The 26,071-nt window shown below is 46.8% G+C and overlaps 1 protein-coding gene across 1 annotated transcript in view; it reads right to left on the bottom strand.

The window, feature by feature from the left end:
• Positions 1-483: 483 nt before the first annotated feature.
• Positions 484-26,071, bottom strand: part of LOC125350284 (importin subunit alpha-8-like) — a 28,881-nt gene continuing 3,293 nt past the window's right edge. The window contains exons 2-11 of the mRNA XM_048344722.1: positions 17,993-18,118; positions 17,711-17,719; positions 15,073-15,155; positions 14,204-14,472; positions 11,876-11,958; positions 10,597-10,860; positions 8,748-8,981; positions 7,004-7,186; positions 2,888-3,034; positions 484-525 (exon numbers count right to left, since the gene is read on the bottom strand). Coding sequence (XP_048200679.1) covers positions 484-525; positions 2,888-3,034; positions 7,004-7,186; positions 8,748-8,981; positions 10,597-10,860; positions 11,876-11,958; positions 14,204-14,472; positions 15,073-15,155; positions 17,711-17,719; positions 17,993-18,118 — 1,440 coding nt within the window. The remainder of the gene's footprint in view (positions 526-2,887; positions 3,035-7,003; positions 7,187-8,747; positions 8,982-10,596; positions 10,861-11,875; positions 11,959-14,203; positions 14,473-15,072; positions 15,156-17,710; positions 17,720-17,992; positions 18,119-26,071) is intronic.

Raw genomic sequence — 26,071 nt, 5'->3', positions numbered from 1 at the left:
ACCATTCAGCCTATCGACATCCTGGCCAACCCCCTTCCCTCGGAATCATCTCCTCTCAATAAAGTTAGTTCGCTCTAAGAAGCTAACCCCGAGGCATGTGTATGCTTGACTTTGTCTATTGGTAAGGAGGCGGGCACACATTCTCGGCCAGGCCACGTGCACGGCAGGTCGGTGCTGACTCCCCCGCTTCACCATAGCTTATCTGTGGGTTGGGTGACTAGGGGAGAGGGCGTGAAAGGGAGTGTGGAAAGAAAGAAGAGTACCCGAGCCCAACAGCCCACCAAGTGTCTAGCCCTTCAGGGGATTTTCAAGATTCCAAACCATACTAACAGGTGAAAGTACTAAACATTTTATTAAGTCTTAAAAGTTTTCCATCTGTGACACTGATAGATATTGGAGTCCTGCCTCTCCAAGAAGTTAGCCTAGACTATCTGGGTTTCAGTCTCTTATCAGAGACTGAGTTCACATTGAGTACCTCCGCCCTCAGTCTTGGCAGAAGGTGGAGAAAATGATGGCTTCTTCTTCCTTCAGAGAAGACAGGCACCATTACCACCCCAGGGGCACAGCCTGGCCCACATCATTTGCTCTCAGTGGCCTGGAGCCCCCTCTGAGGAGAGAGCTAGAATGGCTCAGGGTGAACGTTAAATGCAGCTGGATCTCTGGTGAAACATACGGCACAAAGATCCATCACCCTCACCATTTGAAAGTAGAAGAATTTGGTGGCATTAACAATATTCAAATTTTGGGCACAGTAGCTCTCAGGTGTAATCCCAGCTGCTTGGAAGGCCAAGATCAAGGGCATCACATTTCGATGGCAACCTGGGCAGAAAGTTAACAAGACTTAATTTCAACCAATAAGCCAGGCAAGGGATCTGATGTCTGTGAGGCATGATGAGGAAGATGCTGCTGCAAGGTTGCACCTGGCAAAATCCCAAGAACCTATCTGAAAAATGACGAACGCATAATGAGCTGGGATGTGGCTCAAGTGGTAGAGCACCTGCCCAACTAAACCTCTTTTCTTTACAAGTACCATCCTCAGGTATTTGGTTATAGAAAAAAAAATCAATGGACAAATAAGGAGTGCCCAATGGAAATGCCAAGTCCAAAGCACAAGGCATTGTGCTTTACATTCATGAGGACAACGACTATCCAAACAATAGAACAAAGCCACTGCTGGTCAGGATAGAGTCACTGGAAGCCTTCAACCCTATTGGTGGCAATGAAAAGACACATTGACTGGAAGAACTGTATGGAAGTTCTTCAGAAGCTAAAACACAGAGGTACCAGCCCGGCACCAGTGGCTCACACTTGTAATCCTCCCTATTCAGGAGGTGGAACTAAAGGATCCTGGTTCAAGGACAGCCTGTGAGACTCCATCTCTAAAATAACCAGAGAAGGCCTACCTGCAAAAGGCCAGGCTGGAGGTGTGGCTCAAGTGGTAGAGTCCCAGCCATGAATAAGCAAGCTGAACAAGTGTGAGGCCCTGAGTTCAAACCCCAGTACCAGGAAACAAAATGAAAAATAGAAAAAGAAAACAAAAACACAGAACACCCTGTGGCCCACCAATTCTACTTGTGAATTGGAAGCTGGAGCTCTAACAGATTATTTGTTATTCACAATACTCAAATGGAGGAAGCAGCCTGAATCCACTGATGGATAATTTCTAAACATGATGTGTTATATGAGATTGAATATTATTCTGTTTTTAAAAAGCATGAAGGGCTGGGCATAGTAGTACATGCCTACAGCCCAGCTACTTAGGAATTGGAGATCAGGATAATCATGGTCGACAGCTTAGGCAAAAAGTGAGCAGAACCCCATCTTGACAGTAAAGCTACAGCTCACATCTGTCATCTCTTCTACTTAGCAGGTGTATGTAAGGAGGCTACATAGAGCCCGGCTCTATGAAAATCGCATCAGATCCTTTCCAATATTAAAGCAAAAGGGGCTGGAGATATGCTTCATCAGTGGAGCACCTGACTATCAAATGTGAGACCTTGAGTTCAAATCCTGGTATTGCTAACAACAATAAAAAATAAAATTCAATAAAAAATGGAATTCTACAGGTATTTTTGTTTTTTTGTTTTTGTTTGGTCATGGGGCTTGAACTCTGGGCCTCGGTGCTGTCCTTGAGCTCTTCATCTCAGGGCTAGTCCTCTACCACTGGAGCCATGGCACCACTTCTGGTTTTCTGGTGGTTAATTGGAGGTAAGAGTCCCACAGACTTTCCTGCCTGAGCTGGCTTTGAACCACTTTCTTCAGATCTCAGCCTCCTAAGTAGCTAGGATTATAGGCGTTTACTGGCATCTGGTTAAAAAATGAAATTCTGTCACACACTTTAACTCCGGTGAACCTGAATAGACATATGCCAGTCACAAGGGGACGGGATGGTAAATTCCACATACTGAGTCCCACCAACAGACAAGTCCACAGGCACACATGGGAGAAGAGGTTTTGAACTCAGGGACTCAAGCTTGCCAGGCCAGTACTCCCTGTCCCACCCCATGCTCTCCTAAAGGCTGCAAAGCACAAATTTGCAGAAACAAGACAAGCTGCACATCTGAGCAACAGTCACTTCACACCCACCATCCTAGCCACTCAGGAGGCTGAGATCTTGAGGATGGAGGTTCGAAGGCACTCCAGGCAGGAAAGCCTGTGAGACTCTTACCGCCAGTTAACATCCAAAGAAATGCCAGAAAGTGGAGCTGTGACTCCTGTGGTAGAGTGCCAGCCTTGAGCGTGAATGCTTGGGGACAGTGCCTAGGCCCGGAGATCAAGCCCCAGGCCTGGCACCCACAGGAGCACACAGGTCAAGCTGCACACTATCCCCCTTGCCCTCCCAGCAGGGTGGAGAGGGCGCCAGGGCTTGGCTGCAGGGCTCACTCACCTCGCCCAAGTGCTTCTCCATGATGCTCAGTGCACTGTGGCTCACTTGGTGGTTGTCGTGCACCAGCAGCGCCTCGATGATGTCCATGCCACCCAGCTCTTCCATCAGGAACCTCAGGTGCTCCTGCTGAGATGTCTTCTCTGAGGCCTGGGGAAGGGGAAAGGGGGGAGGTGGCAGCACATGAGAACCTAGGCACCCCGGGGGACCCTCTGCCCTGACTCCTCATCTCAGGAACAAGAACTGAGACCCCTGCTTGGCCACAAGTACTCCAGTGTGTCCTCCAGGGGGGCCAGAAATGGCACTGCCAACTCCCCCTCACATACCTGTGATATGGAGAATATAGGATGTCCTAGGCCGGAACACAGCAGTTATCATGCATGTAGATCCATGCATGTCCATGTAAAACAAACGTACATAGCACAGAGATGCGCGTGATTCTTTGCCTATTCACTTATGCACAAAATACAGTACTGCAGGAGTACATGTTTATCACACACACACACACACACACACACACACACACACACACACACACACACTGTATTCTTTTCTGTCATGTTTGAACAGAAAATCTCCTGCCTGCTCGGCTGTGCTGTCCACCCTGAGCCATGCTCCCAGCTCTTCACTTCCTTTCTCAGATGGGGTTTGATCTCTGCCTCCCAAGTTGCTGGGATTATGTAAACCACCACACTTGGTTTTAGGATGATGTCTTTTTGTTTAACTAAATATATTTTTATGACTAGTTTGTAGAAATGGTCTTCTAATTACTGAGAAGTTTTGGAAGTTGACTATCTCTTCTTTGGTATTGGGGATCAAACCCAGGACTTAAAAGGGAAGCGCTATACTCCAGCCAAGAAAGTTTTTATTGTATTTTTGGTGCCCGTTCTGGGACTTGTACTCAGGACATGGGTGCTGTCTCCCAGCTTCTTTTGCTCAAGGCTAGCATTCTACCCCCTGAGTCACACCTCCATTTCTGGCTTTTTTGATAGTTCAGTAGAGATAAAGAGGCTTGCAGTTTCCTGCTTGAGCTTCAAACTGCAATCCTCAGCCTCCTGAATAGCTAGGCTTACGGGCCGTGAGCAGTGCACTGGGGCCCAACTTGTAGATTGTTTTATTTTTTATTTTATTTTTACATTTATTTATTTATTTATTTATTTATTTATTTATTTATTTATTTATTTATTTATTTATTGCCAGTCCTGGGGCTTAGACTCAGAGCCAAAGCACTGTCCCTGGCATCTCTTTGCTCAAGCCTAGCACTCTGCCACTTGAGCCACAGCACCACTTCTGGCCTTTTCTATTCATGTGGTGCTGAGGAATCAAACCCAGGGCTTCATGTATATGAGGTAAGCACTCTTGCCACTGGACCATATTCCCAACCTTGTAGGTTATTTAAATATAGAATGTCAAGTAAGGTTATGGAAACATGAGCGCTCAGTCCTGTGTGCCTGGAGCCTGACCAGAGAAATGAGTTCCTGCATCACAGCAGCGACAGCTTGACAAAGGATGAAGTCCTTGGTGCAAGTAGAGAAGGAAGGCGAGAGGGAGGGAAGGAAATAAGATGGGAGGGAAAAAGGAGGGAAAGGAGGGAAGAAAAGAGGGGAGGAAGGAAAGAGGGAAGACGGGTGAGAGGGAGGAAAGGAGAGAAGAAGGGAGGGGGGAGAGAGGGAGGGAAAGAAGGACAGACAAAGAAAGGAAGGGAAGGAGGGAGATATATATTTGCATTTTCTGTAAACCTTTAGAATGTGGTCTTCACACCTATAACCGCCCCCACCCCCATTAATTAGGATGATAGGCACCAATACTATTCCGCTAAAGTGAGGTTTCTGTAATTATGCCCAGTCTGGTCTCAAATCACCATCCTCCAGATCTCCACTTCCTGAGTAGCTGGGATTCCAATCACAGGTGTGAGTCACAGTGTCTGCCCCCTCCCCATCTGCCAAGATGACACCTGAACTAAGCCTTATGCATCACTAACCCTGAGGCAGAACATTCTGGCTAAGCCGGCCCTGACTCCTAACTCCAGAAACCTATTTGTGTTCAGACACTATGGAGGCTGGCTATGGTAGTGTGCAGCTACCCTGGAGGCAGAGGGAGGAGGACTGTGATCTGAGGCCAACCCAGGCAAACCTAGTGGGAGACACTTTCTGCAGACAGACTGGAAGAGGAGGGTGGGCTTAGGAGGCTGCATACAACCAATGGGGAATTTGTGGTGCCATAATATAGAAGTAACTCAAGTAGTATATAACTATTGGGTTTAACTTTGGTATATGTGAGAAACAAGACTTTTCTAGAATTGTGAGTCAGTGCTTTGCAGTCCCTCCCCTCCCAGGTGCACTGGTGAATGGAGCACAAGTTCCCCACAGTCCTCAGTATTGAGGTCTGTAACCGATTGCTGCTCCCTGGAGCACTGCTGTTCTAATCTGCTGGCCACTCACTGGCTTTGCCACACTTCAAACTTTCAGTGGGTTTCTCTGCCTTACACAGAACTCGTCACTGCCTCCTGCCTGCTGCCCCCACGGGCCTCATCACCCAGCACTGCCAGGCCTCAGCTCCGACCACATTCTCTCCGCCAACACACTCACCACTCCTGGTTCACCCCACATCTCTGCTCCCAGGCCATTCCTATCCTGTCACCAGGTGAAGGCTCTGCCTACTCCCCACCTGCACCCTTAGTCACTGCCCTTTAATTTGGTTTACTTTCCCCACCACTCCCTTCCCCCCAACACACAGGCTCCACTAGCACAAAGACATAGAGCAGGGTGCGGTCATGCAGAAGAGTAACCCCATCACTCAGGAGGCTGAGGCAGGAGACCAGCCTGTGCCATTGCATCTCAGACAGTAACAAGGCCCTGGCCACTGGTGGCTCACGCCTGTAATCCTAGCTACTCAGGAAGCTGAGATCTGAGGATCTGAATTCTAGGCCCAGACACTCAGGAAAGTCATGAGATTTGTATCTCCAATTGACCACCAAAAAGCCAGACGTGCAGCTGTGGCTCAAGAAGTAGACTGCCAGCCTTGAACACAAAAGCTCAGGGATAGTGCCCAGACCCTGAACTCAAGCTCCAGCCCTGGGACAAAATAAACAAACAACAAATAACAGGACTAAACATCCCATTTTCTGAGCACCCAGAAAAAATCCTGGCACACAGACCCTGATATAACAGGACTAAACATCCCATTTTCTGAGCACCCAGAAAAAATCCTGGCACACAGACCCTGATGTGAGGAAATGAAGGCAGAAGTCATTTTGTGAGATGTCTGTTTCTGTGCTGTTTGCAGAGTGTGTGGATAGGTGGGCCAGTGAGGGTGAAGCTCTAATCCTAGCTACTCAAGAGGCTGACATCTGAGGACCATGGTTTGAAGCCAGACCACACAGGAAAGTCTGTGAGACTTATTTCCAGTTAACCACCACAAAGAAAAAGCTGGAAATGGTGCTGTGGCTGAACTGGTAGAGCGCCAGCCTTGAGCAGCAAAGCTTAGGAACAGGGTGTAGGCCTAGGCACATACACACATATACACATACACAAACATGTACATGCCAAGTAATGCACACATAAAAATAAAAACAACACAAAATAAAAGCACTGTTGGAGGATAAAGAAATGATGCAGTCATCATGAGCATCTGTGTTAAGCTCTTCTTGCCTAGAAAGTACAAGGTTTCCGGGTCCATTCCCAGTACCAACCTCCACCCAGAACATTATTTTTTGTTTGCCAGTTCTGAGGTGTGAACTCAGAGCCTGGACATTGTTCCTGAGCTTGTTTTGCTTAAGGCTCGCACTCTACCACTTAAATCATAGCATCATTTCCAGCTTTTTCCCTTTATGTAGTCCTGAGGAATTGAACCCAGGGCTTCATGCATGCTAGGCAAGCACTCTACCACATTCGCGGCCCCCTCCCCAACAAATGTTAAGTACATATAAAATTTGTGGGTAGGGAAGGTAAACTGGAGGAAAACAAAGGAAGGGGTGCCATTGTCCAAACAAAGAAATGTACTCATTTTCCAACCTATGGAACAGTAACCCCTTTGTACAGCACCTTCATAATAGTAAATTTATGTGGAAACACAAAAGTGAACTAGGATGCAGAAGCAGAGCCGTGGGTTCGCACCCACCTGGAGGATACAGGCAATGACATCCAGGATGATGCTGATGAGCTTCACATCTGGGGCCTTGAGTAGATTCACCAGCGGCCCCAGGACATCTGAGTTGACAAGCTGGAACAGCTGGTCCACCGAGGCCCCTGTGGCGAAGTTAGCCACCGTCCACACAGCCTCCTTCTGGACTCGGAATTCTCCCTGCAGGAACACAATGCTTACACTCTCAGGATCCTGAAAACCTGAAGGTTCGCCTTCCAGGCCAACTGCCTTCACTCAAGTCTATACAGGCCATTTCTGCAGAAGGCCCTGGCTGCCCGACCTTTTTTTTCTCCAGGACAGGGAATTAAAATCAAGAGCCCTGTGGCTTGCTAGGCATGTGCTCTACCACTTGAGCCACACTCCCAGCCTTTTTTGCTTTAGTTATTTTTCACATAGGGTCTGGAGTTTTTGTCTGGGACCACAATCTTCCTATCTATCCTTGTGTCTGGAACCACAGGTGTGTACCACCACACATGGCTTGCTTGCTGAGATGGGTTCTCACTCACTTCCTAACCAAGCTGGCCTCAAGCTGTGATCATACCGTTCTTTGCACCTGTCCCTGCCTCCAGTTCTTGATCAGGAGATGGTATCTATATGAAGCCATGAAGCCCTCAGTCAGGAAAGGAGGAAGGAGTAGGGAGGATGGGGAAGCTTCTTCCTATCTCTATATACAGAGAAAACAAACCATCACTCCAGCCAGGAATATAAACCAGGAATTACACTCAGTTTCCAAGGGCAGTGGCTATAAGCCACAGTTCCCATCTTTCTTGCTTAATAAAAGTTGTACAAGTTCCATGGCAGGGCACATAGATGCCAACCAGGGGCCCGAGTCAGGCCAGAGGGAACAAGCAGACTCTTGAAAGATTGCTCAATGAATGTTTGGCCCCTGAGATATGTGCATAATTCTTCATGGACCCTGCCGTTCTTGGGAAGAGGGCTAGTCTCATTTTATGACTAGGGAAAGTTACCCTCCTTGTGAAATAAAACCAAATATACAAGTTCTGAAGCTCTGCATGATGGTGCACACCTATAATCCCAGCTATCAGGAGGTGAAGGTAGAAGGATCCTAAGTTCCAGGCTAGCCATAGCGAGGTCAGTTGTGACTCAGTGTTAGAACTCCTACCTAATGAGCATAAGGCCCTGAGTTCAAACCTCAGTACCTCAAGAAAAATCCTGTACATACTCAACAAATAGGAGGCAAGATAAGAGTGTGAGAGACGTAAAGAGGCCATTGAGCTGCAAACCTGCCTTGATTTCCCGCCCCATGTCCTCCCACCATAGCCCGATTGCATGCAGATAGTTTAATCACTAGGCATTCATTAAAAGGTGGCAAAAGGAAACTCAGATGGTAGGAATTTCTCTTCAGGGAAGAGCAAGAAAAAAAGAAGGAAATGTCTGTATTTTACTTTTATATTAAAATCTTCTGCCTCTCTTTCCTGAAATTGAGGTTTAACATAGGGCCTCAGGCTTACAGGCCAGGCACTCTACCATTTGAACTACACCAGCATGCACTACACTCTTACTTTTGGGGCAGGTTCACATTCTCTGGGGCCAAGGGGTCCCCTATCCACTGACCAATACTTGGTATGTCTGTTGCCTCTTCAGAATGGCTGGAACTAGGCATCCAATGCCCCAGGCTTCCCTTTCTCACCTGCAATGGCAGGGAGGAATGGGGCCTCAGGGAGGGTTCACGGGCTGACATGCTATGGGTGACACTTACATTTTTTAGCATCCTCACCAAAGCAGGCAGGATGCCACAAGCAATCAGCTGCTGGATGTGTTGCTGGGGCCCAGCGGCTATGTTGCTCAGGGCCCACATGGCCTCCTTCTGGATGAAGGACGAGGGGTGCTTCAAGAGCTGGGGCAGCACCTTCAGCAAGCCTGCGTCTATGGCCATCTGTGTCTGATCGTCCGTTCCACTGACGACATTCCCCATGGTGCGGAGGGAGGGGGTCTGGAGGAGCAAGGCAAGAGGCAAGGCTATCATCATGTCAGCCCCCTGCCCTCCCAAACACGATGGCTGGACCCCCGGGGCCAGCTTTGGAACCATAACCATACTCATGACCCTTGTCATGCATCAAGTTATGGCAGCTGTTTGTCATCTACTTTCAGGAGCTTGCTGGCTTTCTACATTAATTGGCTAGGAGGCAAGGACAGTAATAGCAAGGAATGCCCCTAACTTGTGAGCCCCTGTCACCCCAGCTCTGGGGAAGGCATTCACAGGAGGCTGGTGGTCCAGCCTACCCTGGGCAAAAGCATGAGGTCCTGCTAGAAAAATTAAACTAAAGCAAAAAGGACTAGGGGAGTGGTGTAAGTGATAGAGGGCTTGCCCAGCAAGTACCTGAAATAAGTCAAAAGGAAATGCTGCCACTTACATGACCTTTTCAGCTGGGGCAAATGCTAAGCCAGTGACAGTGCTGTATTTCTAAGTGGGACGTGGGACAACACAGGGGCGTTGGCCAGTGTGCTCACAAACTGCCTCGCAGTGACCCTGAAGGTCTGCAGATGGCTCATGATGGGACTCAACAAATGCCCCTGAAGACTGACTGTGGATTGATCTGAGTTCTCTGCCCCAGGGACAATGGAGTCTGATAACTCTTCCAGAGATTTCCTAACCTATCAGAATTGTATACCTGCTACTCTACAGAGAAACATCTCTAGGTCGATCAGAGCCTTGTCAGGGCAGCTTCAACTGAGCCCCAGCACTTCTATAAAGCTGTAAAGCTTGGCGTTGTGGCACATGCCTGTGTTTCCAGTTGCACTGGAAGCAGAGATAAGAGGATCTCAGTTCCTGGTCCAGCAGAGGGAAAAGTTAGTGGAACACTATCTCAATACCACACTGGCAGGATGGGGGATGTCTCTAATCCCAGCTACTCAAGAGGTAGAGGTAGAAACACTGAGGACTGAGGCCGGCCCAGGTGAAAGCTGGAGACCCTACATGAGCAACAAACAAGCAACAGAACTGGGAGTGTGGCTCATGTGGTAGGCTTTTAGCAAGCATGAGGCCCTCACCACTGTCTACAAAGAAAATCTATTCTTCTTCCCTTGACCCTCCTTGCTCCTGGCACTGTTGCCAAAGCCACCTGGGCAACAGGACACCAACTCAGAGGAGATGGCCACTACGTGACCATATACAGTCCCAGGGGAAGCACTAAGCCAGCACCCACAACTCAGAGGGGTAGGAACGTATTCAATGTGTCTCCAATGCTTGAACTGCATCTAGGTAATCTGAGAAGCAACTGGAGAAAGAAGAGGAAATCTCCCCTTATATTTACATAAGAAATCCAAATTACACAATGAGAAGGAAAGGAGGCAAAGGCCTTTTCCTGACTGGCAGGATTCTAAGCTGTATATCACTTTTTTTCATTTTTTCCCCTAGTTATCAGATTAAGGAAGAGCAGGCTCTAGAATGTCCACTAGGATGCAAGTCAAGAGGGATTCCAGCCTGTCCGGTTAGAGAGTAGCAAGGATCAGGACAATGCCCGCAGGAAGCTGAGTTCCAGGTACAGGATCTGAGCTGGCTGAGAAGAACTTGGGTGCATGGGGTGAGAATGTGGGGAGACATTTACCAAGACACTGAGCTGTGGGCAGGTCATGAGTTCCACCAGCCGGGGCAGAACCCCCATGTTGACCACCTGTTGGATGCGCTCGTTGTGGCCATCGGTGAGGTAGGACAAGGCCCAACAGGTGTCAGACAGGATCTCATAGTCCTGGTGGCACAGGAGCTGGGTGAGGCAGGGCAGCATCTGCATCACAGCCACCTTGCTGGGGTATGGGTTCTTGTTACGGCAAAGGTTCGACAAGGTCCACGTGAGGTTGCGCAGAAAGCTGATCTGTAACGAAGACCAAGGGGAAACAGCACAAATGGTGGCATTCCTTTCCCGTCCATCTCGGATCCATGTGAGGAACGAGGACCAGCCAATGCTTTTGTCACCAAACAGGATTTAAATACAGAGTGTCCCTCACAGAGGACAACCCTTCAACATGTCCTTTCCCTTACTACTGCCCTCATGACCTAATTTCATCTGCAACAAAATCTCCAAGTAGGAATTACACACTCGTTCTGCCAGTCTAGTTTTAGCAATAGCGTCCCAACCAAATTGCTGACCTCTTCTAGAATCTTCCTACTCTGCCTCTGTTTTCTTCCTTCCTTCCTTCCACCCTTCTTTCCCTCCTGACTTGCATTCCATTTCTTCTCTTCCCTTCTTCTCTTCTTTCTCTGCTTCCTTTGCCTTTTACCATACTGGGAATTGAGCTTAGAGCCTCACTTGCTAAGTCAAACACTATTAATTGAGCCACACCCCAGTCTTTTTGCTTTTAGTTTTTTGGTTTTTTTTTTTTTCTTTCCCAGACTGGGTCTCATACTTTGGCTCAATGCAGACCTTGACATACAAACCCTCTCCCTCCCCACCTTTGGTTGCAGGGATGACAGTCAGGAGCCACCATACCTGCTAGAAGACAGTTTCTAAACCACTTTACTCAACTTGGACCCTGAGCCTCAAACCTAGACCCTACTGACCATGTTCAAAACTGGAGCCATCTGTCTGGGCTGCCCGAATGGAAGGTGGTCAAGTGTTAGTGTGCTTTCCTGGCGAGTATGAGGCTCAGAGTTCAAATCATGGCATTGTAGAAATATAAAAAAACTAACTAATAGACCTCTGTTAGATCTCTCAGAGAAAGATTCATGCTACTGGCTGCTAAAGACCAGTCTAACTCAGTCTTTACCCAAAAGATCCTATAGAACATCTAGTTGCCAGCCCCCAGTCCAGCTGTCACATGGAAGTCCTTTCCCAGCCTCTTGCCTGAATAGGGTCATCTTCCTGGGTGTGGTGGCTTAAAAACACTCACTGATATGTCTGATGTCATAAGATCCAGCAGGTGAGGAATCGCATTGCTGGAGATAACGAGGTCCCTGAATTCTGGGCCGTCGCCTACAAATAGATCAAAACGTGACATCCAAAGAGAGAACAAAGTGAATCTTGCAACAGATATCTAACTTCAAAAGTTTATACAAAGGATCAGAGACTACAACCCATTCTTTGGGTTTGTCAAGTAGCCAGGCAAGCCAAGAACCAGGTGCTGGCTCTCCTAGGTGTCTGTTGGATGGACATTCCCTGGGCTATGGGCAGGTGCTATGTGGCAGCTGGCGGCAGAGGTGGTGGCAGAAGCTTTGGCTACAACAATACCTTCCAAATGCAATTCAGAAGAAAATCTGGGGGTCCCCAGGGCTTGACAATCAGCCAGGTAGGGTGATTCAGGTAGGCTCTAGATTTTGCCCTTCAGATTGAGATCTCTTCGGAAGCTATTTTGGACAGTTTCTGCTACCACACACCCCTTACTGAGAGGGTCTGGTTAATTTTTTACCCAGATTGACCTCGAGCCATCATTCTTCTATCTTCATCTTCTGTTTAGCTAGAATTACAGGAATGAGCCACTGGGGTTGGCTCTTCAACTTCTTTCTTTAGTCATTAAAGCAAGACGTGTCACATTATACCACTCACTCTTGCCTGCTTCTTACTGAAAGTAGCAAGACAAGATACAGCATCTGTAATGCATGTATCACCTCTGCGAGCATTGTTAAAGTCATTATTTTATGTCCTGCTTGCTAGGGTTTGTGCTGGCTCATGATGCTGGCTTCTATTTTTTTCTCTAATTGAAATGGTTAAGATCTGGCTCATCTTAAGTTGCCAAAAACCTTCACAGAAAGCTGGGTGCTAATGGCTCAGGTGCATAATTCTAAGCCAGCAAGGGAAGGCATATTTCATAGTCTCTTTGGCTCCAATAAACCAACAAAACAAAGAAACCAAACCGTGAAAACTAGAGTTTGGCTTATGTGATACAGTGCCATCTATGAGCAGGGAGGAAAAAAAAAAAAGCCCAGGCAAGAGCATGAAGCTCTGCATTCAATTTCCATTATCAGCATACATGGGCACACACATTCCCATTCACACAATCTTGAGGGACCCAGTTGAGTTTTTGTCCCCCTAGAAAGCATTTGATTTCAGTCAGAAAACACAGGACTTCCAACCCTTGCTGAGTTAATTTCCTACCTTGTGCTTTCACAGGCCATACAGGGAGTATAGCATCAAGCCCCAAATCCATATGGTGATTTTAAGATTGTTTTTATGGTTTTATTGGGGGGGGGGAATACCTGAAGTTTGGACTGAAGACTCGAAACTTGCTAACAAATGCTCTACATTTGAGTGAGGTTCTCAGCCCTTTTCTTGTCTCCTGCCTTTGCCCAAGGTTGATCTTAGAGATCCCCCTCCCCCCATCTCCCAAGCAACCAGGGTTACTGGGACACCCCACCAGGTTGGGTTTGTCAGCTAAGGTCTTGATTCCTGTTTGGGGCTGGGTTGGCCTTGAACTGCATTCCTATTTCTACTTCCTAAGTAGCTGGAATTACAGGTGTGAGACACCAGGGCTGGCCTAGTTTTAAATTTTACTTTTTTTTTTTTTTTTGGCAGTACTACGGATTAAATCCAGGATCTCATATAGATGCTAGGTAAGCACTCTCTTGAGTGACCCCCCCCCCAAAAAAAAGGCTGCATTTTCAGGGCAGACTCTCTAAGCTAAGGCAATAAGTTTGTAGATGTGTACCAAGGGGTTCCAGTTCAACATGTCAGTATGTGTCCAGAGGATAGGATAAGTCTAAGGATACATTTTCCAGTACGATTTCGTTACTTTGCGGGTTCTGAGCCTATGTAAGGCAGCGCCAAGCTCCCCTTGGCTCTACCTGCGGAAGACAGCCTGGTGTTTCCTTCCTGCGGCCAGTCCGACCCTTCCACTTTCACCCATCATCTACTTCCAGCTTCCGTTTATCATCTCTGAACTTGACTATGGCTTTCAAAACAACTGTCTCGGGCTGGGAATATGGCCTAGTGGCAAGAGTGCTTGCCTCCTACACATGAAGCTCTCAGTTCGATTCCCCAGCACCACATATATGGAAAACGGCCAGAAGGGGCGCTGTGGCTCAGGTGGCAGAGTGCTGGCCTTGAGCGGGAAGAAGCCAGGGACAGTGCTCAGGCCCTGAGTCCAAGGCCCAGGACTGGCCAAAAAATAAAAAATAAATAAAAATAAAAAAAAGAACTGTCTCTTCCCTGGCACTTGGAGGGGCCCCGGATATCAGGGGCACCCCACCCTCCAAGCAAGCCCCCGCCAAGGATGGCGTCTCACCCGCTATGTTGGCCAGGGCCCAGGTGGCCTGCTCCGACACGGTCTTGTGGGGTGAGGACAGGAGCTGCACCAGGGGCTGGACCGCGCCGCCTTCCACCACGGCCCGGGTCTGTGCCGAGGTCCCCGAGGCCACGTTGGTCAGAGCCCAGGCAGCCTCGAGCTGCAGGTGGGGGTGCAGCGAAGGCTTCAGGAATTCCACCAGCCTGGGAATGATCCCTGCATCCACGATCACATGCAGTGGGGGGTTCTTCTCCCGGGAGAGCATCTTCCTGGGCAGTGACAGGGGCAAGTGGGAAGAGGACGAAGGCCTCCTTCCTAGGTACACCCTAAGGGAACATCTGCTCTACCCACCTGAGAGCACTGTGATATTATATATATATATGTACACGCACTCACATACATGAGCGCGTACACACACACACACACACACACACACACACACACACACACACACACAGAGCCCAGGGACTCACCCCAGCAAGTTCCATACCCAGGCCCTGCTCCTGCAGCTCCGCCCCACCTCCAAGCCCCGCCCACAACCAGAGCCACGCCCCAGACTTTCTTCAAAATCTGCTGTTCAGCCTGCAGCACTTGCTCTGCAGCCCTGAAACACAGCAGCATTTTGCCTTCAGGAATTATCTATGAGCTGCATTCCTGCAGAGGCCAATGTAAATGAAGTCATTCATCTCTGTCAACACCAGCGTCTATTGAGCTGCCTCAAGGACAAGGTAGCCTAGCCACCTGCTTTTGAATGCAGGAGCATTCCCCTGAATTTTGTGGGTGGGTGTTTGACCAATCCCAAGATGCCACACACTGGGACACCTTTCTGGTTATAAGCCTGCAAAGAACAGCCAAGGGCTTGGCCCTACCTGGCTGCCTGGGTGGCCAGAAAACAGAGGTCTGGATCTGATCCATTCAGACCTGCGATGATCTCCTCCAAAGTGAAGCTGGCCTGCAAGAAGCACACATCCAGGTGAGAGGCCCCACCAAAAGGAAGCATAAACATCATGGAGCAGGGTGTCCAGGTGAATACACAGGCCAGCATGAGCTGCAGGCCCACTGTGCATGCTGGTCCATGGTACAGGTTGTAGGTCGAGGAGAATTCCACACATAGATTCCCCAGGACCTTATTTTCTTACCCTGTGCAATAAGAACATGCCTGTATATACAGCAGGAAAAAGAAATAGAAAAGGAAAGTGAGGACCTCCAAAATTTCTATCCTCTATGAAAGCAAGAGAACACAAACCTAAGCAGAAGAAGGAAACCAAGACTAGGGCCAGGTGTGGTGGCTCATACCTTTAATCTAGAGTACTTGAGGAGTGGAGGCAGAAGGATTGAGAGTTTGAGACCAACAAAAGTAGTTGAGACTATCTCAAGGACAAAAGGAAGGGCTAAGATGTGACTCAAAGGATAGAGCATGTGCAAAGTCCTAGGCTCAGTCTTCAGAGAGGGAAGGATGGAGAAATGGAGAGAAGGAGGGATGGAGAGATGGGAGGAGGGAGGGAGGGAAGGAGGGAAGGAGGGAGGGAAGGAGGGAGAAAGGAAAGAAGGATAGATGGGAGGAAGGGAGGAAGGAAGGAAGGGAGGAAGGTAGATAGATGACTAAATCGAATCAGAATGGGAAAATAGAAAACAAAAAATCTTTTCTAATTATCTTAAAAATGATCAACACAACAACAACACTTTCAGGTCCACTTACTAAGAGAAAAAGAGAGAAGATCCAAGTTACTAAATTCAGGAATGAAAAGTACAGAAATAACTGTTGAGCTTATAGAACTAAAAAAAATAATAAGGGAACTATGAACAAAGATACACAAAAATGAACCTAAATCAAAATCCTAGAAATGTTCAGCCACCAAAAGAAATAGAAAACTAGCTCGGCACTGGTGGCTCACTCCTACAATCCTAGCTACTCTGGAAACTTAGATCTGAGGATCGTGGTTCAAAGCCAGCCTGGGAAGGAAAAAGTCTAGGAAACTCTTTCTCCAACCAACCACAATAAACCTGCAAGTGGAGCTGTGGTTCAAAGTGATAGAATGCTAGCCTTGAGCAAAAAGCTCAGGGACAGCACCCAGGCCCTGAGTTCAAGCCCCATGATTGACAAGGAAAGAAAGAAAGAAAGAAAGAAAGAAAGAAAGAAAGAAAGAAAGAAAGAAAGAGAGAGAGAGAGAGAGACAGAGAGGGAAGGAGGGAGGGAGGGAGGGAGGGAGGGAGGGAGGGAGGGAGGGAGAGAGGGAGGAAGGGAAAGAAGGAAAGAAAGACAGGAAGGAAGGAAGGAAGGAAAGAAAGAAAGACAGGAAGGAAGGAAGGAAGGAAAGAAAGACAGGGAGGAAGGAAGGAAGGAAGAAAGAAGGAAAGAAGGAAAGGAAGGAAGGAAGGAAGAAAGGAAGGAAGGAAGGAAAGAAGGAAAGGAAAACAAGAGACCTAATACTAGAACTCACACAAAAAAACAAATTTTAAAAGGTGACACGGCATACATTCTCATCTGCATAAAGTGTTCAACACAGGTTTCTACACAGGCAGAAAGTGGCTGGGTGCTGGCCGGGAGCTTGGGAGGCAGTACTTGGCAGCGATGGCGGTCCAGCTGCAGGTGATGAGCATGATCTAGTTGAACAACGTTGAGGTCGAGAACACATAGTGTGCCCGGTAAGCAGTCAATTGTATCTCAATTTTGAATTATAGCTTAATTTCTTAAGAAAAAGAAACTGTTCGTGTGGAGGAAAAAACCATGTTTCCTCCTCGTTCTGCTTCATTCCTTTGTGAGTGGAACACAAAAGCTTGCTAATTTAACAGGACACATGGCCGGGATCTCCACAGCAATGCAGAGAATGTCGGCATCCAGTGATTTTCCCTGTAGGTCCTAGAACTACATAAGTGCCCATTTTCCTCTGTTTCCATGTTTAGGGAGAAAAAGAAGAATTTCAATTAGAAGTCATCATTTCTAGCCAGGTATGGTGTTAGATAGCTCTAATCCCAAGCACTCGGTAGGCTGAGACCGCAGGATCACAAGTTGGAGGCCAGCCTGGGCTGCAAAAAATGGTCTCAAAGAGAAAAACAAAACAAAACAAAACCACAAGGGTTGGATATGGTGGTTCATGCCTGCAAGCCCAGATGCTCAGGAGGTAGAGATAGGAGAATCATGGTCCAAGGGCAGCCTGTGCAAAAGTACCAAGTGCAAGCCCTTATCTGAAAACCTACAAAGGAAAAGAACAGGCAGTATAGCTCAACGGTGATCTCTTTCCTCACACTCAAGGCTAAGTTCCATCCCTTGTAGTAGTAGTAGTAGCCAAACAAAGGGAGCAATTTCTCTACCCCCAATAGAACACAGATCCCAGACTCTGAGTCATCAAAGAGTCTTAGCCTTCTAGCAAAGACATGTTAGCTCTAAGCTTGATCCCTCAGCACTACTTCCTACCACCCCCTTCAGGTGGCATTGGAGTTAAACTTGCTCATACTGCTTACTCAGCTTGTAGGCTCATGGTTGGAACTCTACCACCTGAGTCACACCTCCAAGCCCTGCTATTTTGCTGGTTATTTTGGAGACAGATTGTAGTGGAGTTCCCTGCCTCAGAACTATTCCAGCCTCAAGTGACAATTCTTAGATCTCAGCCTCCTGAGTAGCTAGGATTACAGCTGTGAGCCACCAGCCCCTGGCTATTTTACTCCCCTTTTAAGAAGGAAAAGAAATGAGAAGTCACAAGCTGACTCTCAGACTTGGTCACTTTAGAGTGCTATGTGGAGAAGGGACTCTATGCACACTGCTCTCTAGGCTCCATGCCCACACACCACTTTGCCTGGAGTTTCCAAAGCCGGATCACAGGACAGGAGAGGGATGTTCCTTCTCTTTAAGGTCTGCTCGTCCTTTTTGGCCTTGCGGAGCTCCAAGCTGGCCACCACCCTCTGCTGCCGCAGCATCTGTCGATGGAAAGGGGATAGGGGGAGGAGAAACAATTCAGCAAGTCCACCCAGGATGTCAACAGCTGCACTTCCCCACGTCTCAAAGCATCTGGCTGCATTTTGTTGTTGATTTTTGTCAGTTATGGGGCTTCAGCTCAGGGCCTGGGTGCTGTTTGCGAGCTCTTCAGCTCAAGGCTAGCCCTCTACCACTTTGAGACACAGCACCACTTCCAGATTTTGAGTGATGAATTGGAGATAAGGGTCTCAAGGACACTTTTCTGCCAGGCTGGCGGTGAACCATGATTCTCAGACTTCAGCCTCCTGAGTAGCTAGGATTATAGGCATGAGCCACCAGTGCCTGGCTTGGTTTAGTTTTTATAGATGCGATGATCTGGAAGTGCTAAGAACACAGACAGGAAATGTTTCTGAGCGCTCACCTGATCTAAGACCTGACTCCCCTAAACAATGAATGATTTCATTTTGGTCCCAAGTAAAGGAAGGTTGTGTGGGCGTTGACAGGCCAGGATTCACACCTAATGCCCATTTACTCCTGGAGATCATGCTGCCTCCTGAATGGGCCCAGGCCTTCCCACATAGACAGTTGAGAGGGGGGACTTCTAGGGACCACCCAGATCTAGATGTCCTGACCAGAGTTTCCAGGCTGTGATCCAGACCTTGATATCCTTGGGAGATTTAGACTTTCGTAGTCCTGGGACTTGAACTCAAGAGCTAGGCTTATTAGGCAGGTGCTCTGCCACTGAGGCACACCCCCAGTCCATTTGCTTTTATTTGTCCTGTAGATAGGGTCTCACTTCTGCCGTAGATAACCTTGAACCATGATCCCATCTCTGCCTCCCAAGAACCTGGGATGAGTGAACCATCAAAGCTTGGCCCTACATTTTGTGTTTGTGTGTTTGTGTGTGTGTGTGTGTGTGTGTGTGTGTGTGTGTGCACGTACTGGTTCTGGGGCTTCAACTCAGAGACTCTGTACTGTTCACTGACGTTTTTGGGCTCAAGGCTAGCACTCTACCACTTGAGCCACAGTAACACTTCCAGAAATGATTTTCCCCTAGGACATTAGTGGACATAATAGTCTCACCAACATTTCTTCCCAGGCTGACTTTAAGCCCCGATCCTCAGATCTCAGCCTCCTGAGTAGCTAGGATCGTAGATGCATGAGACACCAGTGCCTGACCTTATTTTTTTTTGAAAAACTTTCTTTTATGTCTGGACAGCTCACAGACTTGACAGTATTGAGAATCTCAAAGAAAATATATCCATGTTCCTGATGAGTTTTGACTAAACTTTGAAATAGTAATTACAATCATGCATTGCTTATCAACAAGGGTGCACTGGGAGAAATGGGCTGTGGGACTGCTTTGTCTTGTGCACACATGACAGAATGAGGTTACAAAAACTAGGAGAGCTTCAATGATCACAAGGCATTAAAGTCTTAGGGGACCACCACAGAGGATGTGATAGCCCAGCTTGGTGGCTCACACCTGTAATCCCAGTTACTTGGTAGATGAAGTGTGGAGGAACTGAGGATCAGGGCTAGGCAGAGCAGAGGAGTTGCAAACACTCTTCTCAAAGAGGGCTGGGTGTGGGGGCACAAGCCTGCAATCCCCGCTATGGGGAAAGCACAGTGGCTGGGTGCCATGGCTCATAGCCATCACCCCAGTGACACCGGGAAGCACAAACTTGAGGATCACAGCCCAGGCTGGCCTGGGGGTCAAATCAGAACAGATCTTGAAAACAACCAAGGCGGAGTCAGGCCCTGTGGCCTTGATTTCAACACCAGCAGAGAAAGACAAAGATTGACTGGCTCACTAGCCATACAAGAAGTTCATATGCATCAGGACTATAGATCCTGAGGCAAGTGATGTGATTCCTGCTTGAACGTGGGGCCAGGGCAGTGCCACCTGCAAGGCAGGAACACCTCTGAGGGCTGTGGTGCCTGTGGCACGGCGGCCAAATCACATCTCCTGGTTGAAAGGAGATCTTGTCGGTGTGGCCCCCAGCTGCTGGGCTGCTAGCCTTTGTTCTGGCTTTGTGCTAACTACTTTCCTTCTTTTCAGACAAGGTCTCACTACGTAGACAGGGATGGCCTTGAACTCAAAATTCTCCTGCTTTAGTCACAAAGTGGTGGGCTTATATGCATGAGCTACCATGCCTGGCTTCTAACCACTTTTCTTTATCATGCAGTGGTTTCAGAAGCCAGGCACCATGCGTACTGGAGAGCACTGCTCTAAGAGTCACTGGTGCTGGGGGAAGCAGGTTCTTCCCCTGATCTCAGCTACCTTTCAAATCCCAGATGTTGCCAATCTTATGTGACATGAGTAACACACACACACACACACACACACACACACACACACACACAGGACATAAAAGAGGCAGCAGCCCTTCAGACAGAGTGGTTGAATGGGAGGAAAAGACACACAGCAGGCACCTGCGTGCGCAAAATACACCTGTCCCTTCCCCTGCTTGTCTCAACCATAAGACCAAACAGTCTAGACTTCTCTGATTTGAGTCTGACTTCTGCAAGGTATGCTTGTCGGCACCATTTGCAGCCTCTGTCAACCTCCCAGATAGAAACAGTTGCAGGGCTAGGAACGTGGCTCAAGCTGTAGAGTGCTAACATTGAGCAAAAGGTCAGGGACAGCACCCAGGCTCTGAGCCCAGTCCCCAGGACTGGCCCCCCCGCCAAAAAAAAGCAGAAGAGGGATTGGGAAGGAAGACGGCGGAGGAGTGGCTGAGCCCTTGCAGCGCTCCCTCCGATATGATAGCTTTCTCACCTCATAGAAACTCTTTCTCCGAGAAAGACAGCCAAAGTAATTTCTAACAGTACAGGGATTCTGAACAGGAAGGAAAAATCGACTTTGCTGGTCTGAAAACACATAATTCAGCTCCGAGCGGCGTCCCGCCGCCGCGCCGCGCCAGCGCCGGCTCCGGCACAGTGCCGGGCACAGCCCCCCCCGCCCCCGCACTCCGCACAGCTAAAGTGTTAAATACTCCAGACGGCAGCCGAGCACGGAGGACCTCACATCGCAGAGACAGCGTGAGTACCCCCAAAATCTATCATCACTTGTGCCCACAGTCCAGCTTCTGGAAGGCATCCCTGTCCCCACCGCCAGAGCAAAGCGCCATCTTTGACACTGGCATAGGGTCAGACCAGACTGGAACTGAAGCGGGCCTGGGAAAAGTGAGGTCAAAAAAGCCATCTTTGAACAGGGCAGGAGGGGCGGAATCAGTGAGAACCAGCCCAGCCCAGAAGAACGCCCCCTGCCCCCCTGCCCTGGCGGGAGGCGAGTCCGGGGCTTAGCCAGAGATGCCCCGCCCTGCCCGCCGGAACTTCTAAACTTAAAGCAAAAGCTGCGAGCAGCTACCAGGGGCACGGAAACAACAGACGGAGGAACAAACAGTTCCAGGGACAGCTAAACGGTCCCATCACAGAGGAAGCTAATTCCCAGCCCAAAACGGAGCTGTATTCCATAGCTACCTATGCCACAGAGGCCGCCTCCCTCAGGCAAGCAACGCTCAGCGGAGCAAAACAGCCCAGAGGCGCCCCACCCTGCTGTGGTCACAGCGTAGTCAAGACCAGGCATCAAAGGCAGCGGCCCCACAGCAGACAGAGGAGCCACAGTTCCTGAGACTGCTCACGTCCCCATCGACAGAGGACGCCCAAGGCCTGCCTGCAAGCTGTGGGAATCTCAGAGACCCGCGATTGCACCAACAGGGGAGAAGGTCAGAACAGAACCACCCCTTGCCAACTGAAATCAAGTCAAACCAGCCAATCAGGAAAATAGACTGCAGTCCATTGCAGGGAAATCAGAGACTGGTTTCTTTTTCTTTTCAAACATTTTTTTTTATAAACTTTTCTTTTAAATTTTCTTTTTAATTTTTTCACACCTGAAACATCATTGGCTGGTTATTTTTTTTTTTTTTTGGTTTGTTTGTTTTTTGTTTGTTTTCCATTTTTATTGGTTTGTTTTATCAAGTTTTTTTTGTGTTTGTTTATTTGTTTGGGTTGTTCTTTTTCTGTTATTTTCCTTTTTATCTACTTATGCTTCCTTTTTAAATAATTTTTCTCTGTTTTGTGTTTCTGTCTTCCAGTATTTTTACTTCATTTCTCTCGATGCGTCCTCTTCCTTTAAAAATTACTTTCCTATAAATAACACCTACACCCTTTTCTGCTAACTCTCCAGTGTCTGTCATTTTATCAATGTTCTTTCTACTGATTCTACTCTTCTCCACATTTCCACGTCACTGAAACTAAACCAAAATCACCCCCCCCAATACACTTTACTCTATTCTCTTTACTACCTCCAACTTACCCGCCTGACTTACTGCCTGGACCTCCAGGTTCCATTGACTCCTGGTTATTGGATAGAGGGTATCCCAGCTTAATACGAGTGAATCAAAGGGGTTCATAGAGAAAACCAGTCCTAAAAGAACTTAATATAAAAACAAGAATTGCGTATAGGGTTGTAACAGTAAATAAGTAACTACTGAATACAGGGCCCAGGATCGGATGTTATATTGAAATTGTATTCTTTAGGAACACCAAATCTAACTTTATAGACAGGTATACAAGGTATCTGTATATAATTGTGAAATTGTAAGATTTACACAACAGTGCTTGGTAAGGGCTGCTTTGGGTCTTAAACAGTGCTCACAGGTGCTGGTAGACTGGCATTCCCAATTCAAATGGGCAGAAGAAACACAAGAAAGATGGCAAATAATGAAGTCTTATCCCCCACTCAAAACAAGCAGGAAGCAGAGCAGTCAATCAAAAACATAGAAGAAAACCCCCAAAATGCTCTACAAAGTTTACTGATAAACATGATAAATGAAAAGTTTGAATCTCTTCAGTCAATTATGTTAGAGCGTGAGGAGGCAAAGCAAAAATTAATGGAGAATTTCATGGCATCCACAAATAGAAAGATAAGTGAGCTTCAAGAGTCAAATGAAAAGATAGCTACCCAACTTAAAGATTTGAGAGACAACACTCAAAACCAAAGTAATGAAGTTAATGAAGTAAAGAAGTCCATACAGGACCTAAGAAATGACATGGAAATCATCAGGAAAGACCAGTCAGAAGGAAAAGAGATTCGAAATCAAGTTGCTAGCCTACAGTCCCGACTAACTGAAGCAGAGGATCGAATCTCAGGAGCTGAAGATTCCTTAGACTCTATGGAGAAAGATCAAAAATCAATACAAATCCAGTCCAAGCAACAAAACAGATCGCTACAGGAGATTCAAGACACAATCAGGAAGCCCAATTTAAGGATAATAGGTATTGAGGAAAACTTGGAGAAAGAGGTTAATGGGATAGGCAACCTATTTAACAGAATACTAGCTGAGAACTTCCCAAACATCCAGAAGGAAAGGCCTATACAGGTACAAGAAGCATTTAGAACCCCAAATCGACCTGACCAGAATAGGACTTCCCACCGACACATTGTGATCAAAACAGCTTCAGCAGAGTGCAAGGAAAAAATACTCAAAGCTGTTAGGGCAAAGAAAACAATCACATATAAAGGAAAAGCAATCAGAATTACCCCAGACTTCTCAGCAGAGACCATGAAAGCAAGGAGAGCCTGGAATGAAGTATACCAAACTCTAAATAAAAATAACTACCAACCAAGAATTCTGTACCCCGCCAAACTCTCCTTCATAGCCGAAGGTCAAATAAAAGTCTTCCACAATAAGGAAAAACTGAAACAATATATCTCCACCAAACCAGCTTTACACAAAATCCTTAAAGATGTACTCTACAGGGAAAATAATCAAGATCCCAACACAGACAGAGAAATGAACCCTAATTAGTAAACACTAGATCAAGAAATGGGAAGACACACCTTTAAACAAGATAGTGATAATGAAAAGAACAAACGATCACCTCTCAATCCTAACTGTCAACATTAATGGACTTAATTCTCCAATCAAACGACATAGGCTCATAACTTGGATCAAAAATCAAGATCCATCTTTCTGCTGCCTCCAAGAGACACATCTATCCAGCAAAAGTAAACATCTTCTAAAAGTGAAAGGCTGGAAACAAATCTATCAAGCAAATGGCCCCCATAAGCAGGCTGGAGTTGCAATCCTAGTATCAGACAAAATTGACTTCAAATTAAAAAAGGTAAGAAGAGACAAAGAAGGTTACTACATACTAGTAAAAGGATCTCTCCAACAGGAAGAAATAACCATCCTAAATATCTACACACCAAATGCAGGAGCACCCAACTTCATCAAACAAACACTATTGGCTCTAAAAACATTCATAGACCCAAACACAATGATAGTGGGGGACTTTAACACTCCACTATCACCACTGGACAGATCAACACGCCAAAAACTGAACAAAGAAACCACAGAACTAAACAATTGCATAGACCAACTAGACTTAATCGACATCTACAGAATATTCCACCCAGCAAGGACAGAATACACATTCTTTTCGGCAGCACACGGAACATTCTCCAAAATAGATCACATCTTAGGGCACAAAGAAAATCTGTACAAATTCAGAAGTATCAAAATCATTCCCTGCATTCTTTCAGACCACAATGGAATAAAATTAGAGCTCAACTCACTCAGCCACCACAGAAAATCCCACAATTCATGGAGACTAAAGAACACACTGCTGAACCATCAGTGGATCATTGAAGAAATTAAAACAGAAATTCAAATGTTTATGGACTTCAACCAAGTTGAGGACACAAAGTACCAGCTCCTTTGGGACACAGCAAAGGCAGTACTCAGAGGAAAATTTATATCTCTGAGTACATACATCAACAAACTGGAGAAACAGCAACTCAGTAATTTAAGAAAGCACCTTAATTTTCTGGAGAGAGAACAGCAAGCCAAACCCCAAGTCAATAGACGGAAGCAAATAATTAGAATCAAATCAGAATTAAATCAATTAGAGACTAAAAAAACCATCGAAAGAATCAACAAAACAAAGAGTTGGTTCTTTGAAAAAATCAACAAGATAGACAGACCCCTGGCAAACCTGACCAAAGAACGAAGGCAGCACACTCAAATAAACAAGATAAGAGATGAAACAGGTAGCATCACCACAGAAATAACCGAAATTCAGAAAATAATAAGGGACTATTTTGCAAACCTTTATGCCAACAAATTCGAGAACTTGGAAGAAATGGATGATTTCCTAGAAAAAATTGATACCCCCAAACTCAACTATGAAGACTTAAACCTTCTAAACAGACCCATATCCAGTATTGAAATAGAAACAGCAATAAATGATCTCCCATCCAAGAAAAGCCCAGGTCCAGACGGATTCACCGCAGAATTCTACAAGGCCTTCAAAACAGAACTCACTCCAATATTTCTCAAACTCTTCAATGAAATTGAAAGAGAACGTTCACTACCAGACTCATTTTATGAAGCCAGTATAACCCTCATCCCAAAACCAGGCAGAGACTCATCACGGAAAGAGGACTACAGACCAATCTCCCTAATGAACATAGATGCAAAAATTCTCAACAAAATTCTGGCCAATCGACTTCAACAGGTCATCAAAAAAATCATACACCACGATCAAACTGGATTCATCCCAGGGATGCAAAGCTGGTTTAATATACGCAAGTCAATTAATATAATCCACCACATCAACCGGAGCAAGGTAAAGAACCACATGGTTTTATCGCTGGATGCGGAAAAAGCGTTCGATAAAATCCAGCACCCATTTATGCTAAAAGCCCTGGAAATACTGGGATTCCAGGGAACATTCCTGAATATAATCAAGGCAGTTTATGACAAACCAACAGCAAGCATAACTCTAAATGGTGAAAAACTAAAGCCATTCCCTTTAAAATCAGGAACAAGGCAGGGATGTCCACTCTCTCCCCTGCTCTTCAACATAGTACTAGAATTCCTAGCCAGAGCAATTAGGCAAGAAGAGAATATAAAGGGGATCCAAATAGGAAAAGATGAAGTTAA

The sequence above is a fragment of the Perognathus longimembris genome, chromosome 1 (assembly GCF_023159225.1).
Source record: "Perognathus longimembris pacificus isolate PPM17 chromosome 1, ASM2315922v1, whole genome shotgun sequence".
Taxonomy (NCBI): Eukaryota; Metazoa; Chordata; class Mammalia; order Rodentia; family Heteromyidae; genus Perognathus; species Perognathus longimembris.
Note: the sequence above shows the minus strand (reverse complement) of the source record. Positions and strands in the feature narration are given on the sequence as shown.